The sequence below is a fragment of the Alosa sapidissima genome, chromosome 8, assembly GCF_018492685.1.
Source record: "Alosa sapidissima isolate fAloSap1 chromosome 8, fAloSap1.pri, whole genome shotgun sequence".
Classification (NCBI taxonomy): domain Eukaryota; kingdom Metazoa; phylum Chordata; class Actinopteri; order Clupeiformes; family Clupeidae; genus Alosa; species Alosa sapidissima.
In genome coordinates this window covers 1,698,968-1,711,186 of record NC_055964.1, presented here as the reverse complement: position 1 = coordinate 1,711,186, position 12,219 = coordinate 1,698,968, and the positions used below count along the sequence as shown (strand labels likewise).

The following is a 12,219-nucleotide window of genomic DNA, read 5'->3' as shown; positions in this document are numbered from 1 at the left end:
TGTTTTGGCGCTCTACAAGTGATATTAAATTAAATTAAATTAAAATTAAATTCAAATTGTAAAAAGGCCATTATGAAAATATTGTACAAACCATATCCACCAACACGAGACGAATGGCTGAAAATAGTGAGTGAAATACAGTATATAATGGAATGTTTGACTCATAAAATAAGAGAGGAACAATGTGTTAAACAAATGGGGAAAGTGGACCATACTTACATGTTAACGACAGGATGAGGACTGAAGTACAGATATGCAGTGTTGTGCCTGAACGATAGTTCATGAACGATAGTCCATGAACTAGTTCATATTTTGGGCAACCGTGAACTGAACATACTGTATTACTGCCTGATGAACGTTACTGTGAACTCGTTCATTCTGGTGTCTGTGAACGGCACGCTCTCTCAGTTTAACTTCGTTCAATAAGATGCCAGATTTCTATAGAGCCTTCCATGCCAAAACCTGGCTAAAACACACCGTAAACAGGCCTTAATATGTAGCATAAAAAAACACCCAATCTGGCAACACCAGCCACCACTGTCGCATCGCCACATGCGTCATCAAAACAAAAAGCAGCATGTAGGCGACAAAGCAGCAAGGAGACATCATATGATCATTTAAACGAGTTTTATGTCAAGGTCGGTGAGGATGGGGAAAATGTTATATTTCTGTGCAAAATTTGCCCGCCGGCTTTCAAAAAGAAAATCCAGTCACATCCACAGCAAACCTGAAACGGCACATTGAACTGAAGCACTCGGCTAGGCTGGGTGAACCCAGCCTGATCTGCCGGCAATTTCTTTTTGCTTAAAAGATTGGGCTTGGTCTGGTGAAAGCCAGACTAAAACTCTGCTAGCCTTTCAAGGGATGTGCAAGCAAATAAAAAAATCAACACAGTCAAGACAGATCCTTGACCCAAATTCCACAGTAACGCCGTTGTCATCTCCCAGCCGCAGCTGGACAACCTGGTGGTGCAGTATATTGTCGGAGACCTGCAGCCTTTGAGTAAAGTGGAAAGCCCAACTTTCATAAACTTAATTAAAATAAAATAATTACTGTCTGTGGTTCTATATGAATTATGAACTATGAACTGAACTAGTTAATTTCAAAATTTGTGAACTGAACTTTGAATTAGTTCATGTAGAAAAGGAACTTTCCCAACACTGCTGATATGTCACAGGAACAAATTGTAATGATAAGGCAATCAATATTGTTCATGGGTTGATCATTTTGTTTGTTTTGTTTTCTAATTGTTTTTGTATATATGTGATAAAATTATAACGTTTTTTAAAAATATATAATATTGCATTTGATTTTAATAATATCCATAGGAATACATTGTTGTGGTAAAGAATACATGAAACTTCTTCAAAGTTTGTTATGAGAGTTCAGCCAATTGCTGTCATTTTTGCTACTCATTTAGTCACCATAGATACCTTTTGACATTCAAATATTAGTTATAAAATGCAGTCAGTGTTTAAACGGTTGTGCATTTCATATTAAATTATTAAATTATGCAAATGTTATGTAAATTCAGACAAATGAATGCAAATAGTTTATGTTCCATATTATACATACATGTCACCAAGAAGAAAAAATAATGTTTATCGTCATAAATTGTCAATTGTTCTCTTTGGTCAAACTGTGCTTAGACAATTGATTTACATCAGCCCCTGTTCACTTTGCAGGGGAATGTTTTGTAGTGTACAGCATGCTCCTCCAGTTTTAAACAGGATCTTCATCTTCATTTTTCTGCACACTATTAAATGCTGGTGCTGATATTTGTATAATATACAGACTAACAAGTGTATATGTAAATATTGTAAATGTTGACTAATCCTTGCAAATAGAGCAGGATTGTCAGTGTATGTTATGAAATTGGAAGAACATTACCTGGCCAGATGATTGCCTCCAGCAGTTGCACCCTGCGAGCGAGAAGCTCAAGGTCTGCTTGCAGCTCACGGTACATCTGCAAACTAATGTCCTATCGGAAATAGCAGTAACAACAGACTGATGCGAGATTACGAAGTGGAGCGCCTACTTCAAGTCCTCAATTCATCCTTGTATTCAAGGAGAAAAGAGGGAGGTGATAGACAGACATCCCTAACCACTGACCTGTGGTTTCCCTGCCTGTATCTGACCCTGCCTCAGGCCACCTACTCACCATGGATACCAATCATAGTTTCGAGGATTAAAACCCTCTCGGCTAAGATCTTCAGTGCTTCACGGATTTGGTGAATTCCATCCCCCTGTGAACATAGATACAGCTGTATTGGGTATTGAGCAAAAGCCAATCAAAGCCATTGCGAAGATGCATGTTTCCATTCACCATATTGCCTTAAGGGATCAATCTATTAGCAGTTAGAAGTGTTAATGCATTTCCAAAAACTCTTCTAATGATTTATTACAGTTTTCTCTGGCCATGCGACAAGATCATGCAAAAATCTACATGCATTTCATAAGCCATCTCTAAGATATAATTGGAAACATAACTCTGACAGGTCCATGTTATGCATTGTAAAAAATGAGGAATTTATTTGGCCTGAGGAGCATTGTATTCTTATCTTGTAATTATGACTTCTCTTTCTCATAATCATGACTTACAGTACTAAGAATTTAATAAGTGCTACCACCCCTTTGCTGCGAAGATCCTGACTGCACCACCACAAAAGGCAAACTTTCCTAAAAGGACCATTTGGATTTTTCATGGGTTTTTCAGGTTCATAATGATGCCACACATTTATACCCAGAAGGATAAACAACTTGATTGATTGAGGGATGGCTAATCGTAGCTGTTAAAAGCCAACTAGCAAAGCACAACAAACTTCAATTTCAATTTTCAATTTAATTTCACTTATAGAGCACCAAAACATTACACATGTCTCATGGCGCTTTACAGAGTGTTAAAACATTCAGAGAGAGCTTATGAGTAACAGGGGCGAGGAAAAACTCCCTAGGATTGGAGATACATATAGGAAGAAACCTCAAGCAGATCCACGACTCAAGGGCCTTACCCATCTGCCTAGGGTCAATTACAGGGCAGTAAGGTCTGTAGATGGTAAATGAAAGGTTAGTTAGGTATAGAGAATAGAACATGGTGTTTAAAGCCACCTGAGGTATATGTTGAGGTATACAAAGAGGTAGGATGGTTACATATCCAGTATGATAATGCATGAATCCTATTTAGTAGTGATGCACCGATATATCGGCAAGCTATCGGTATCGGCTGATATGGGCCTTTTTTGCTGCCATCGGCCATCTGCGAAACGGCCGATATTAGTGGCCGATATTTTCAAAATGTGGCTCCAACTAAATCACTGATAAACGTCACCAAAGCGCCTAAGACTGTTATTCTAACTTTCCATAGGGAGTTGCAGAGGGATATGCAAGATTAAAGTTATTTTCTTCTCTCTCCAGGGCCTAAATTTCACTGTAGGATTGTAGGCATTGTGCATAATTTGTTCAAGTCACGCAACTCTAGCCATCATAATGCAAGAAATTCCCGCATACACTTTACAGCCTGTCTGATAGTGTTAATCTGATCACGAAGTGGCGTGAATGTGGGGCTATTGACCTGATGGATCAACTAGGCCTACCAAGTTAAATTGAGCATAGCCTTACGCAGAAGCAGACAAACACACACACACACGCACAGAACCACTTTGCGCTTACGCAAATAGACCACTTTGTGCTTACGCAAATAGGCTACGCAACCATGACAAACTTTTACATCTGGAGAGAGCTCCTTGCTAACTATCCTGCTAGCTCAGGTCACGTCTGTCAGTAGTGCTCACTAAAATCATAATAATAATAATAAACATTGCAAGACACTTATCTGATCCCAGAAAATGTTTCTTCGACTTGTTCATTTATTGGTTTTACATTTATTTATTTTAACATTTATTTTATCTAATGACGTAGAAAACATAATTTTTCTACATAACCTTATGCACTATGCGCAACTTTTATTCACTAGCCTAAAACTGTGAAACTGAAGGCTAATTACTCTCACATATTTCTTAAAGTGACAGTCACTCAATTACACCTACACATCACCAATGTGCATTCAATTAGACCTATACACCACATTAAAGATGTTTAAAAGTATTCAAATGAAATATGTTTAGCTACTAGTAATTATGCAAATTATAAAATGCTATACATTATTAACTAAATACACTTTATATGAATTTCAAATGTATTTTGAAAATTTTGTTGCCAGCAAAGGTGTATCAAAAAATATTGGTATCGGTATCGTTATTGGCCAAAGTGAAATTTTAAATATCGGTATTGCCATCGCCCCAGAATTTCAATATCGGTATCATTACTATTTAAACGCCGTAAACATTTATACTCGCGCGTGGTGGTTGCGACACTAGTTGCAATATTCTCCTGAACAGAGGTGTCGCTGTTGTGAAAAGATTAACGCTAACTACGTTACACAGCAGAAGAAGCTGCAGTAAGAAACACTAGTAGCTAGCTTCTATGATGGTGCTTCAGACTTTGGTTGCTACTATTCACAACTTTCACCATCATTATCATCTAGTTTCCAAGGTGTGCGCACAGGTAGATAGATAGATAGATAGATAGATGGATATATAGATAGATACTTTAGTCATCCCGAGGGAAATTTTAGGCCATCCTTAAAAATATTTTCGTTTGCCGTAACCCGACCGACCCTGTCAATTTAGAACCGACCCAAATATTAATTTTTTTCCCCTTTTAGTCCGACCGACTTGCCGGTTGTAAACTTGCGTTAATACCGACCGATTGTTTTTTTTACTCTAAACAACCTATACAAATGCAATAAAATAATATTTCTTTTAGTAGGCCCAAGTATTGTGAATATAAATTGCCTACATGCAAACGTGGCTCACTTAAATAAAACCCTGTGGCGTCATCTCTACACCATTGGTTTTACGCATGTCACACTATGGCCTACGCTTCGTTTCATTCACACAAACTGATAATGCTTTTACTTGGCACGAAGTTCTGGAAGAACTGTGGCCAGATCTTTTCTCATCCCTTCTCCCCCCCTAGTCTAACGGTGACTGTGTCGGAGTATAGAAATTGGTTGGTCTATTTAACATTTCTCAAAATATGGGTCCGCAACATGGAGACTGCTGGTCCGCGGAGTCGTGGAGTGAAATTTGGCCCGGTGCTTCATTTGATAATTTGCTGCGCAGTTGATCAAGAAACCGCGGATCGACGAAAAAATAAAACAAACGTTTCTGCTATCGATGTCATTAAACATGGAGCCCTACAATTAAGTGGTGGTATGAGCATTCATAGAAGAAACTATGCGGAGAAGTCCATCTCTCCTCTTCCCTTAAGTGAAGCATTGAACAGTTAAATGGCCCTGGGGACAAATGACTTCCTCAGTCTGTCTGTTGTGCAAGGCAGTGAGTGAAGTCTCCAGCTGATCAGGCTCTTCTGCTTTACAATAGTGCTGTGGAGTGGATGACACTCATTGTCCAAGATGTTACATTACATTACATTACATTACATTTGGCTGACGCTTTTTTAGCCAAAGTGACTTACAACATGGTAAACAGTTTAAGTTTTAGAGCAATTCTCAACAATTTTAGGACAATTTAAAAACATTAGAGTGCAGTAAGAATAAGTGCACCAGTGAGTGCTGTTTTTAACAGTTACTTGTCAGTTTAAGACGGCTGGTGAGTGCTAGGATCAGTAAGACTTGTTGTAAGTGTTGCTATGAGAGGAGATGTTCTCTAAAGAGCTGGGTCTTCAGGAGTTTTTTGAAAATGGAGAAGGATGTCCCTGCCCTTGTAGGAACTGGCAGTGTGTTCCACCAACGAGGAACAACAGATGAGAAAAGTTTGGATTGGCTTGAGCGTACCGGTGGTAGAGCTAGACGTCGTTCGTCTGAGGAGCGCAGTGGTCTGGAGGTAGTGTATGTCTGTATGAGGGCATTCAAGTAGGTGGGAGCAGAACCGGAGACTACTTTGTAGGCAAGCGTTAGAGCAGGGGTCTCAAACTCAAATGAGCTGGGGGCCAATTCTGCCAACGTCCTCTGATTGGAGGGCCGGCTATTTCTGAAAATGCAATGTTCTTTTTTTCAAATACCACACAAAACTGCAAACAGAAAGTGCACATTTTCATCTAGTTTTAGACACCTGTGCTAGCAACCTTAGCTTATAAATAAAATAATGATAAAATAAATATTAATACAAATTATAAAACAAACAAAAAGCATAAAACCGGGTATGTGTGTGTTTCACACCAAATAAAAATATTTTCCTCTCATAACTTTTTTAAACCTGGCAAACTAGGTGTCAGGGTTAAGAAAGCAACACCATTGGATTTTTATATCAAATTTTCAAAAGGCCATGGCTTAAAAGTGGTCAGAGATAAAGTCCTACTGTAAATGTAAAAATCTTTGAGTATAAACAAAAGTTTATGAAGGGGGTAAATGTACCCATCACTGGATGGCAAGCACCTCAAATTATGCACCTTTCAGTAAATACTGGATGAACATACAGTATTTGAGCAGGTTTACTTTCCTTTTTTTCATATTACCCACATAACAAATTAACAGGAAAATACCTAAGATGTATACCAACACCTAAGATGTATATGGTTTAGTGATGTATTATTAAACCACAAGGCCTACAATAAAGTATTCTGGTCAAATCAGTTCCTATCGCGGGTAATCTAAGTACCCAGAAGTTCGCATCATATTGCGGGTGACTTTGTAGTTCTTTAGAGCCCTGTTTCTACTAGCCCTGCTGTCTGTACCACGTCCATTACGGACACTTTCATCACGATTACCACTGCAACCTCCAAGCTATGTTGGGCAGAGGGTTGAAATAAGCATGGTATGCTTAGTGGACACCGTCGTACACGCAAAGACGCACCTCCATTCACAGACGCACTGTGACTATCACTGTCAATAGACGATCGATCATAATAAGGATATTCTCCTTCAGAATCAGAATAGGTGAATAACATAGCCTACCTAAGACTTCATCACACGTGAACGTTTTTCAACATTAAGTGTATGGGCCTATTTCTGCTTCAATTTGTGCAAAACTATGGCCTGCATCGCTTCCGCGTCATTACAAATGCACGTCTTTGTGTTTCTCGCGTGTAATACAAGTATTTCCTGAAAACTTTGCGCAGCGATTTTGGGTTTGAATCAAGCTCTGGATGTCTAGCACATAGTGGAGCAGAGTAGGCCTATTAATGATTTGTCACCGTACTTGGATCTATCGTCTACTTTAATCAGTATCGTTGTTTGTCGCAATTAAAAATAGCCTCAAGGGCCGGATTACATTATTATTTTGACATACGTCGCGGGCCGGAATTGGGCCGAACGCGGGCCGGATTTGGCCCGCGGGCCGGGTGTTTGAGACCCCTGCGTTAGAGCCTTGAATTTGATGCGGGCCGCCATAGGTAGCCAGTGTAGCTGGATGAGCAGCGGGGTAACATGTGCCCTTTTGGGTTGGTTGTAGACCAGGCGTGCCGCCGCGTTCTGGATCATCTGAAGTGGTTTCACTGCGCAGGCTGGGAGACCTGTCAGGAGGGCATTGCAGTAGTCGAGTCGTGAGATGACTATTGCCTGAACCAGATGTTGGGTAGCATCTTGAGTCAAGTAAGTCCTGATTTTCCGTATGTTGTAGAGTGCAAAACGGCATGACCGGGCGACTGAGGCAACATGATCTGAGAAGTTTAATTGGTTGTCGAGAACAACTCCTAGATTTCTTGCAGTCCTGGTAGGTGAAACAGACAGGGAGTCAAATTTGATGTTGATGTCGTGGTGTATGGTAGGTTTAGCTGGGAGGACCAGCAGTTCAGTCTTTGAGAGGTTCAGCTGGAGGTGGTGTGCCTTCATCCATGTAGCTATGTCTGAGAGGCAATCCGAGATCCGTGCTGAAACCAAGGGGTCATCAGGTGGAAAGGACAGATAGAGCTGTGTGTCGTCTGCATAGCAGTGGTATGAGAAGCCATGCGAACGGATAATCTGTCCCAAGGAGGTGGTGTAGATAGCAAAGAGAAGGGGGCCCAGCACTGAGCCCTGGGGGACCCCTGTGGTGAGATGGTGAGGTGCAGATAGCTGACCAAGCCATGATACGTTAAACGAGCGTCCTGTGAGGTAAGATTCAAACCAGGAGAGAGCAGAGCCGGAGATTCCCATGTTAGCGAGTATAGAGAGAAGGATGCGGTGATTAACCGTGTCTAAGGCAGCCGATAAGTCAAGCAGAATGAGTACTGATGACCGAGCGGTCGCCCTGGCTTCTTTTAAGGCTTCTGTTACAGACAGCAGAGCCGTTTCGGTAGAGTGGCCGCTTTTGAACCCAGACTGATTTGGATCCAGAAGGTTGTTCTGTGAAAAGAAGTCAGAGACCTGTTTGGAGACTGCTCGTTCAATGCCTTTGGATAGGAAAGGCAGGAGTGAGACAGGGCGGTAGTTCTCGACTTGAGCAGGGTTGAGAGAAGCTTTCTTAAGTAACGGTGTTACCCGGGCCATTTTGAACGCTGTTGGAAATGTGCCGGAGGTTAGCGAGGCATTGATCACATGTGTGATAGCTGGAGCGATGGTCGGGCTGATGGACTGAAGTAGGCTCGTAGGTATAGGGTCCAGCGAGCATGTGGTAGGACGGCTGCATGTCAGGAGTCTAGATACTTCACTCTCGGAGAGAGGCGTGAATGCTGAAAAAGATGTTCCAGCAGTCCCTAGAGGTTGTAGGAGTGCGGTATCTGAGTCAGATGCGTTGAGTGGGCACTGGGCATGTAGAGAATTGACTGCTGATTGCCGCCACTTTGTTTGTAAAAAATGAGGCGAGGGTATCTGCAGTAAGGCTGGATGGAGGAGGAGGCAGCTGAGGGTTGAGTAGCGATTTGAAGGTTGAGAAAAGTTTTCGAGTGTCTGTAGCGCTGTTGATTTTGTCATTGTAGAAAGCCGTCTTAGCAGCAGTGATTCTGGCTGAGAAGGAGGTCAGGAGTGTTTTTGAGGTCATCAGTTAGTTTGGTTTTGTGCCATTTCCTCTCCGCGGCTCTGAGTTTGGTGCGCTGCGATCGGAGGGTATCATTTAGCCATGGATGAGAGTGTTTGGATCGAGCTGGCCTTGTGGTAAGAGGGCACAGCTCGTCTAGACACGAGGTCAGTGTGGAGCAGAGCGAGTCTGTGGCCTCATTAACCTCCAGAGAGGAGAAGGTGTTGAGTGGAGGTAAATGTTGATCAGTTTGTCAGGGTCCTTTTGTCAGATATTGAAGTGATGCACTCCAGTTCAGCTCCCACTACAGAGCCAGTTTTCCTTACCAGCCTGTCAAGTCACCTCGCATCCTTCTTCTTTGTGCTTCCTCCCCAGCATACCACTGCATAGAAGAGGACGCTGGCAACAACAGACTGGTAGAATATCCTGAGGAGCTTGCTGCACACATTGAAGGACCGCAGCCTCCTCAGGAAGTACAGCCTGCTCTGCCCTTTCTTGTAGAGTGCGTCAGTGTTGACTGACCAGTCCAGTTTATTGTCCAGGTGGAGACCCAGATACTTGTAGGTGCTTACCACCTCCACATTGACCCCATCAATGGAGACTGGTAGCAGAGTGGGCTTAGACCTGCGGAAATCCACCACCATCTCTCCTTGATCTTTGAAGTGTTGAGTTGAAGGTGATTGAGTTTGCACCATTGCACAAAGTCCTCCACCAGTCTCCTGTACTCATCCTCTTGCTCGTCCCTGATACACCCCGCAATTGCAGTATCGTCAGAAAACTTGTGCATGTGGCATGACTCGGTGTTGTAGCAGAAGTCAGATGTGTACAGGGTGAACAGGACTAGAGAGAGCACAGTTCCCTGTGGCGCTCCGGTGCTGAGAGACAGTTCTTCAGAGAGACAGTTCTTCAGTCTGACAAACTGTGGTCACTCGGTCAGGTAATCTGTAATCCAGGTTACCAGGTGAGCGTCCACACTGATGTCTGTTCAAAGGATATTTTCCCAAATATTAATAGCTCAGACTATTTAAAATGAATTATGGTGCAGCCTCCACATTACTCCAATTCTTAAGTCCTTGCACTGGCTTCCAGTAAGTCACAGAATTGACTTTAAAGCTCTATTGCTTGTTTATAAATCAGTAAATGGAGCAGGACCTAAATACCTGTCAGACATGCTTCAGCAGTACACACCTTTGCGTCCTCTCAGGTCCCAGGTGAAAAACCTGCTAGTAAAACCTACTGTTAGAACTAAACATGGTGAAGCAGCTTTTAGCTGCTATGCGGCTCAGCTGTGGAATCAACTTTCGGATGACATCAAAAAGGCCCCAACTGTAGCCAGTTTTAAATCTAGACTTAAGACCAAACTGTTCTCAGTGTAGGATCTGCTAACTGTGCCGCGTTACAAATTCTGAATCTGCCTTGATAATTATTATGACCGCCGCGCAGCGCAGCGCAGCGCAGGTTTAGTCAGATTTTTTCTGTTTTTTTTTTTTCTTTTTCGCATGCCCAAATTTCCGTCAATGATTCCCGGGACACTGAAAGACCGGGGTACACGAAACTTGGTGGGCATGTAACCCCACATGGATAGCATGGAACCATCGTTTTTCGTTTTGATCTGTAGCCCCCCCGCTGGACTGGACCCCCAAAAGGAGGGTAGGGCAGACACAGTTTTCTGTGAATATCTCGAAAACCGTAGGGTTTAGGAGGACCATTTTTTTTTGTATGTTGATCTCAAGGGGCCATGTCAACCCATTCCATAACCACTAATTTCATGTATAGCGCCACCTAGTTTAACACAAAAAAGTAAAAATTAGGTGTTGTAATTGAAGGTATCTGTGACCTAACATAGTCAAAACTGCACGAAATTGGAAGTGTAGGATCATTATGACACCCTCTGTATGCACGCCAAGTTTTGTGGAATTCCGTTCATGGGGGGCCACACAATAAATTAATTTATGTTACTATACACCAACTGGCCTGTAGGTGGCCGGAGACAGTTTTCTGTGAATATCTCGAGCACCGTAGGGTCTAGGAGGTCCACCTTTTTTATGTATGTTGGTCTTAAGGGGACATGTCAACCCATCCCATTACCACTTATTTCATGTATAGCGCCACCTAGTTAAAAATTAAAAAGCAAAAAATTAGGTGTTTTCATCACAATATCTCTGGCTGACAAGGTCAAAACTGCACGAAATTAAAAGTGTAGGATCATTATGACACCCTCCGAATGCATGCCAAGTTTTGTGTACTTTCGTTCATGGGGGCCTTACAATAAAATAATTTGTGTGTACATTTAGTGACGTACACCAACAAGGATTCCCGGGACACTGAAAGACCGGGGTACACAAAACTTGGTGGGCATGTACCCCCACATGGATAGCATGGAACCGTCATTTTTCGTTTTGATCTGTAGCCCCCCCCGCTGGACTGGACCCCCCGAAAGGAGGGTAGGGCAGACACAGTTCTCTGTGAATATCTTGAGAACTGTAGGTCCTAGGATGACCATTTTTTTCTGTATGTTTGCCTCCAGGGGTCATGTTAACCCATTTAATGTGCACACATGTGCACAAACAGATACCCACACACACACACATACATTCACAGTAATCATACGTATGACACATACTCACACAGTAGACATATGTACGCTTGCATGCACAGGCACATACGCAGGCACACACACAAGCACACACACACACACCCACACACATAACATTAACATAACACAAACAATCAAAAATTTCTCAGAATTATGAACAGGCAAGATGGAGGTGGGGTTGTATAAAATTAATTTTACATTTGAAATCTATGAACTAATCATGTTTTGGTACTTGTTGTCTAGCAGATACCAGTGAGAATTGAGTGTGGATAATGCAATTTAGTGAGACAGTTAGAATCATATAGGCCTTTCAGCGTGATTTCTTTTTGTGGAAAAAATGTGCTGGACTGGGCGGCGGTCATATTTTGTACCGCTCTGCGGTACATCTAGTTCTACTTTATCTTTTATTACTTCTTTTTACTACTTTTGCCTCTTTTTTTTTTTGCTTACTAATTATCCTTTATTTTGAAATTATTTTACCTTGTGTTGTGTTTTATTATGATCTTTACCTTTTAACTATTCTTTGACTATATTGCCTTTCTATGCTTTTTATTTGTTATTATTGTTTGGTTTTGTTTATGTAAAGCACATTGAATGACCTCTGTGTATGAAATGCGCTATATAAATAAACTTGACTTGACTTGACTTGACTCTGAAAAATTATTCTTG

The 12,219-nt window shown here is 41.8% G+C and overlaps 1 protein-coding gene across 6 annotated transcripts in view; it reads right to left on the bottom strand.

Annotated features, from left to right (window-relative positions):
- LOC121715559 (EMI domain-containing protein 1-like) overlaps positions 1–12,219 on the bottom strand; it is a 127,011-nt gene that overhangs the window by 6,688 nt on the left and 108,104 nt on the right. For 2 of the 6 annotated variants that reach the window (XM_042101405.1, XM_042101404.1), the window contains 2 exons: positions 2,162–2,246; positions 1,891–1,973 (listed from right to left, as the gene is read on the bottom strand). The exons of 1 other annotated variant lie outside the window; for it this stretch is intronic. In XM_042101405.1, the coding sequence (XP_041957339.1) occupies positions 1,891–1,973; positions 2,162–2,246 (168 nt within the window). Of the gene's footprint in view, positions 1–1,890; positions 1,982–2,161; positions 2,247–12,219 lie in introns of all 6 variants that reach the window. 3 more of the 6 variants (XR_006033628.1, XM_042101407.1, XM_042101406.1) reach the window with 3 other exon arrangements.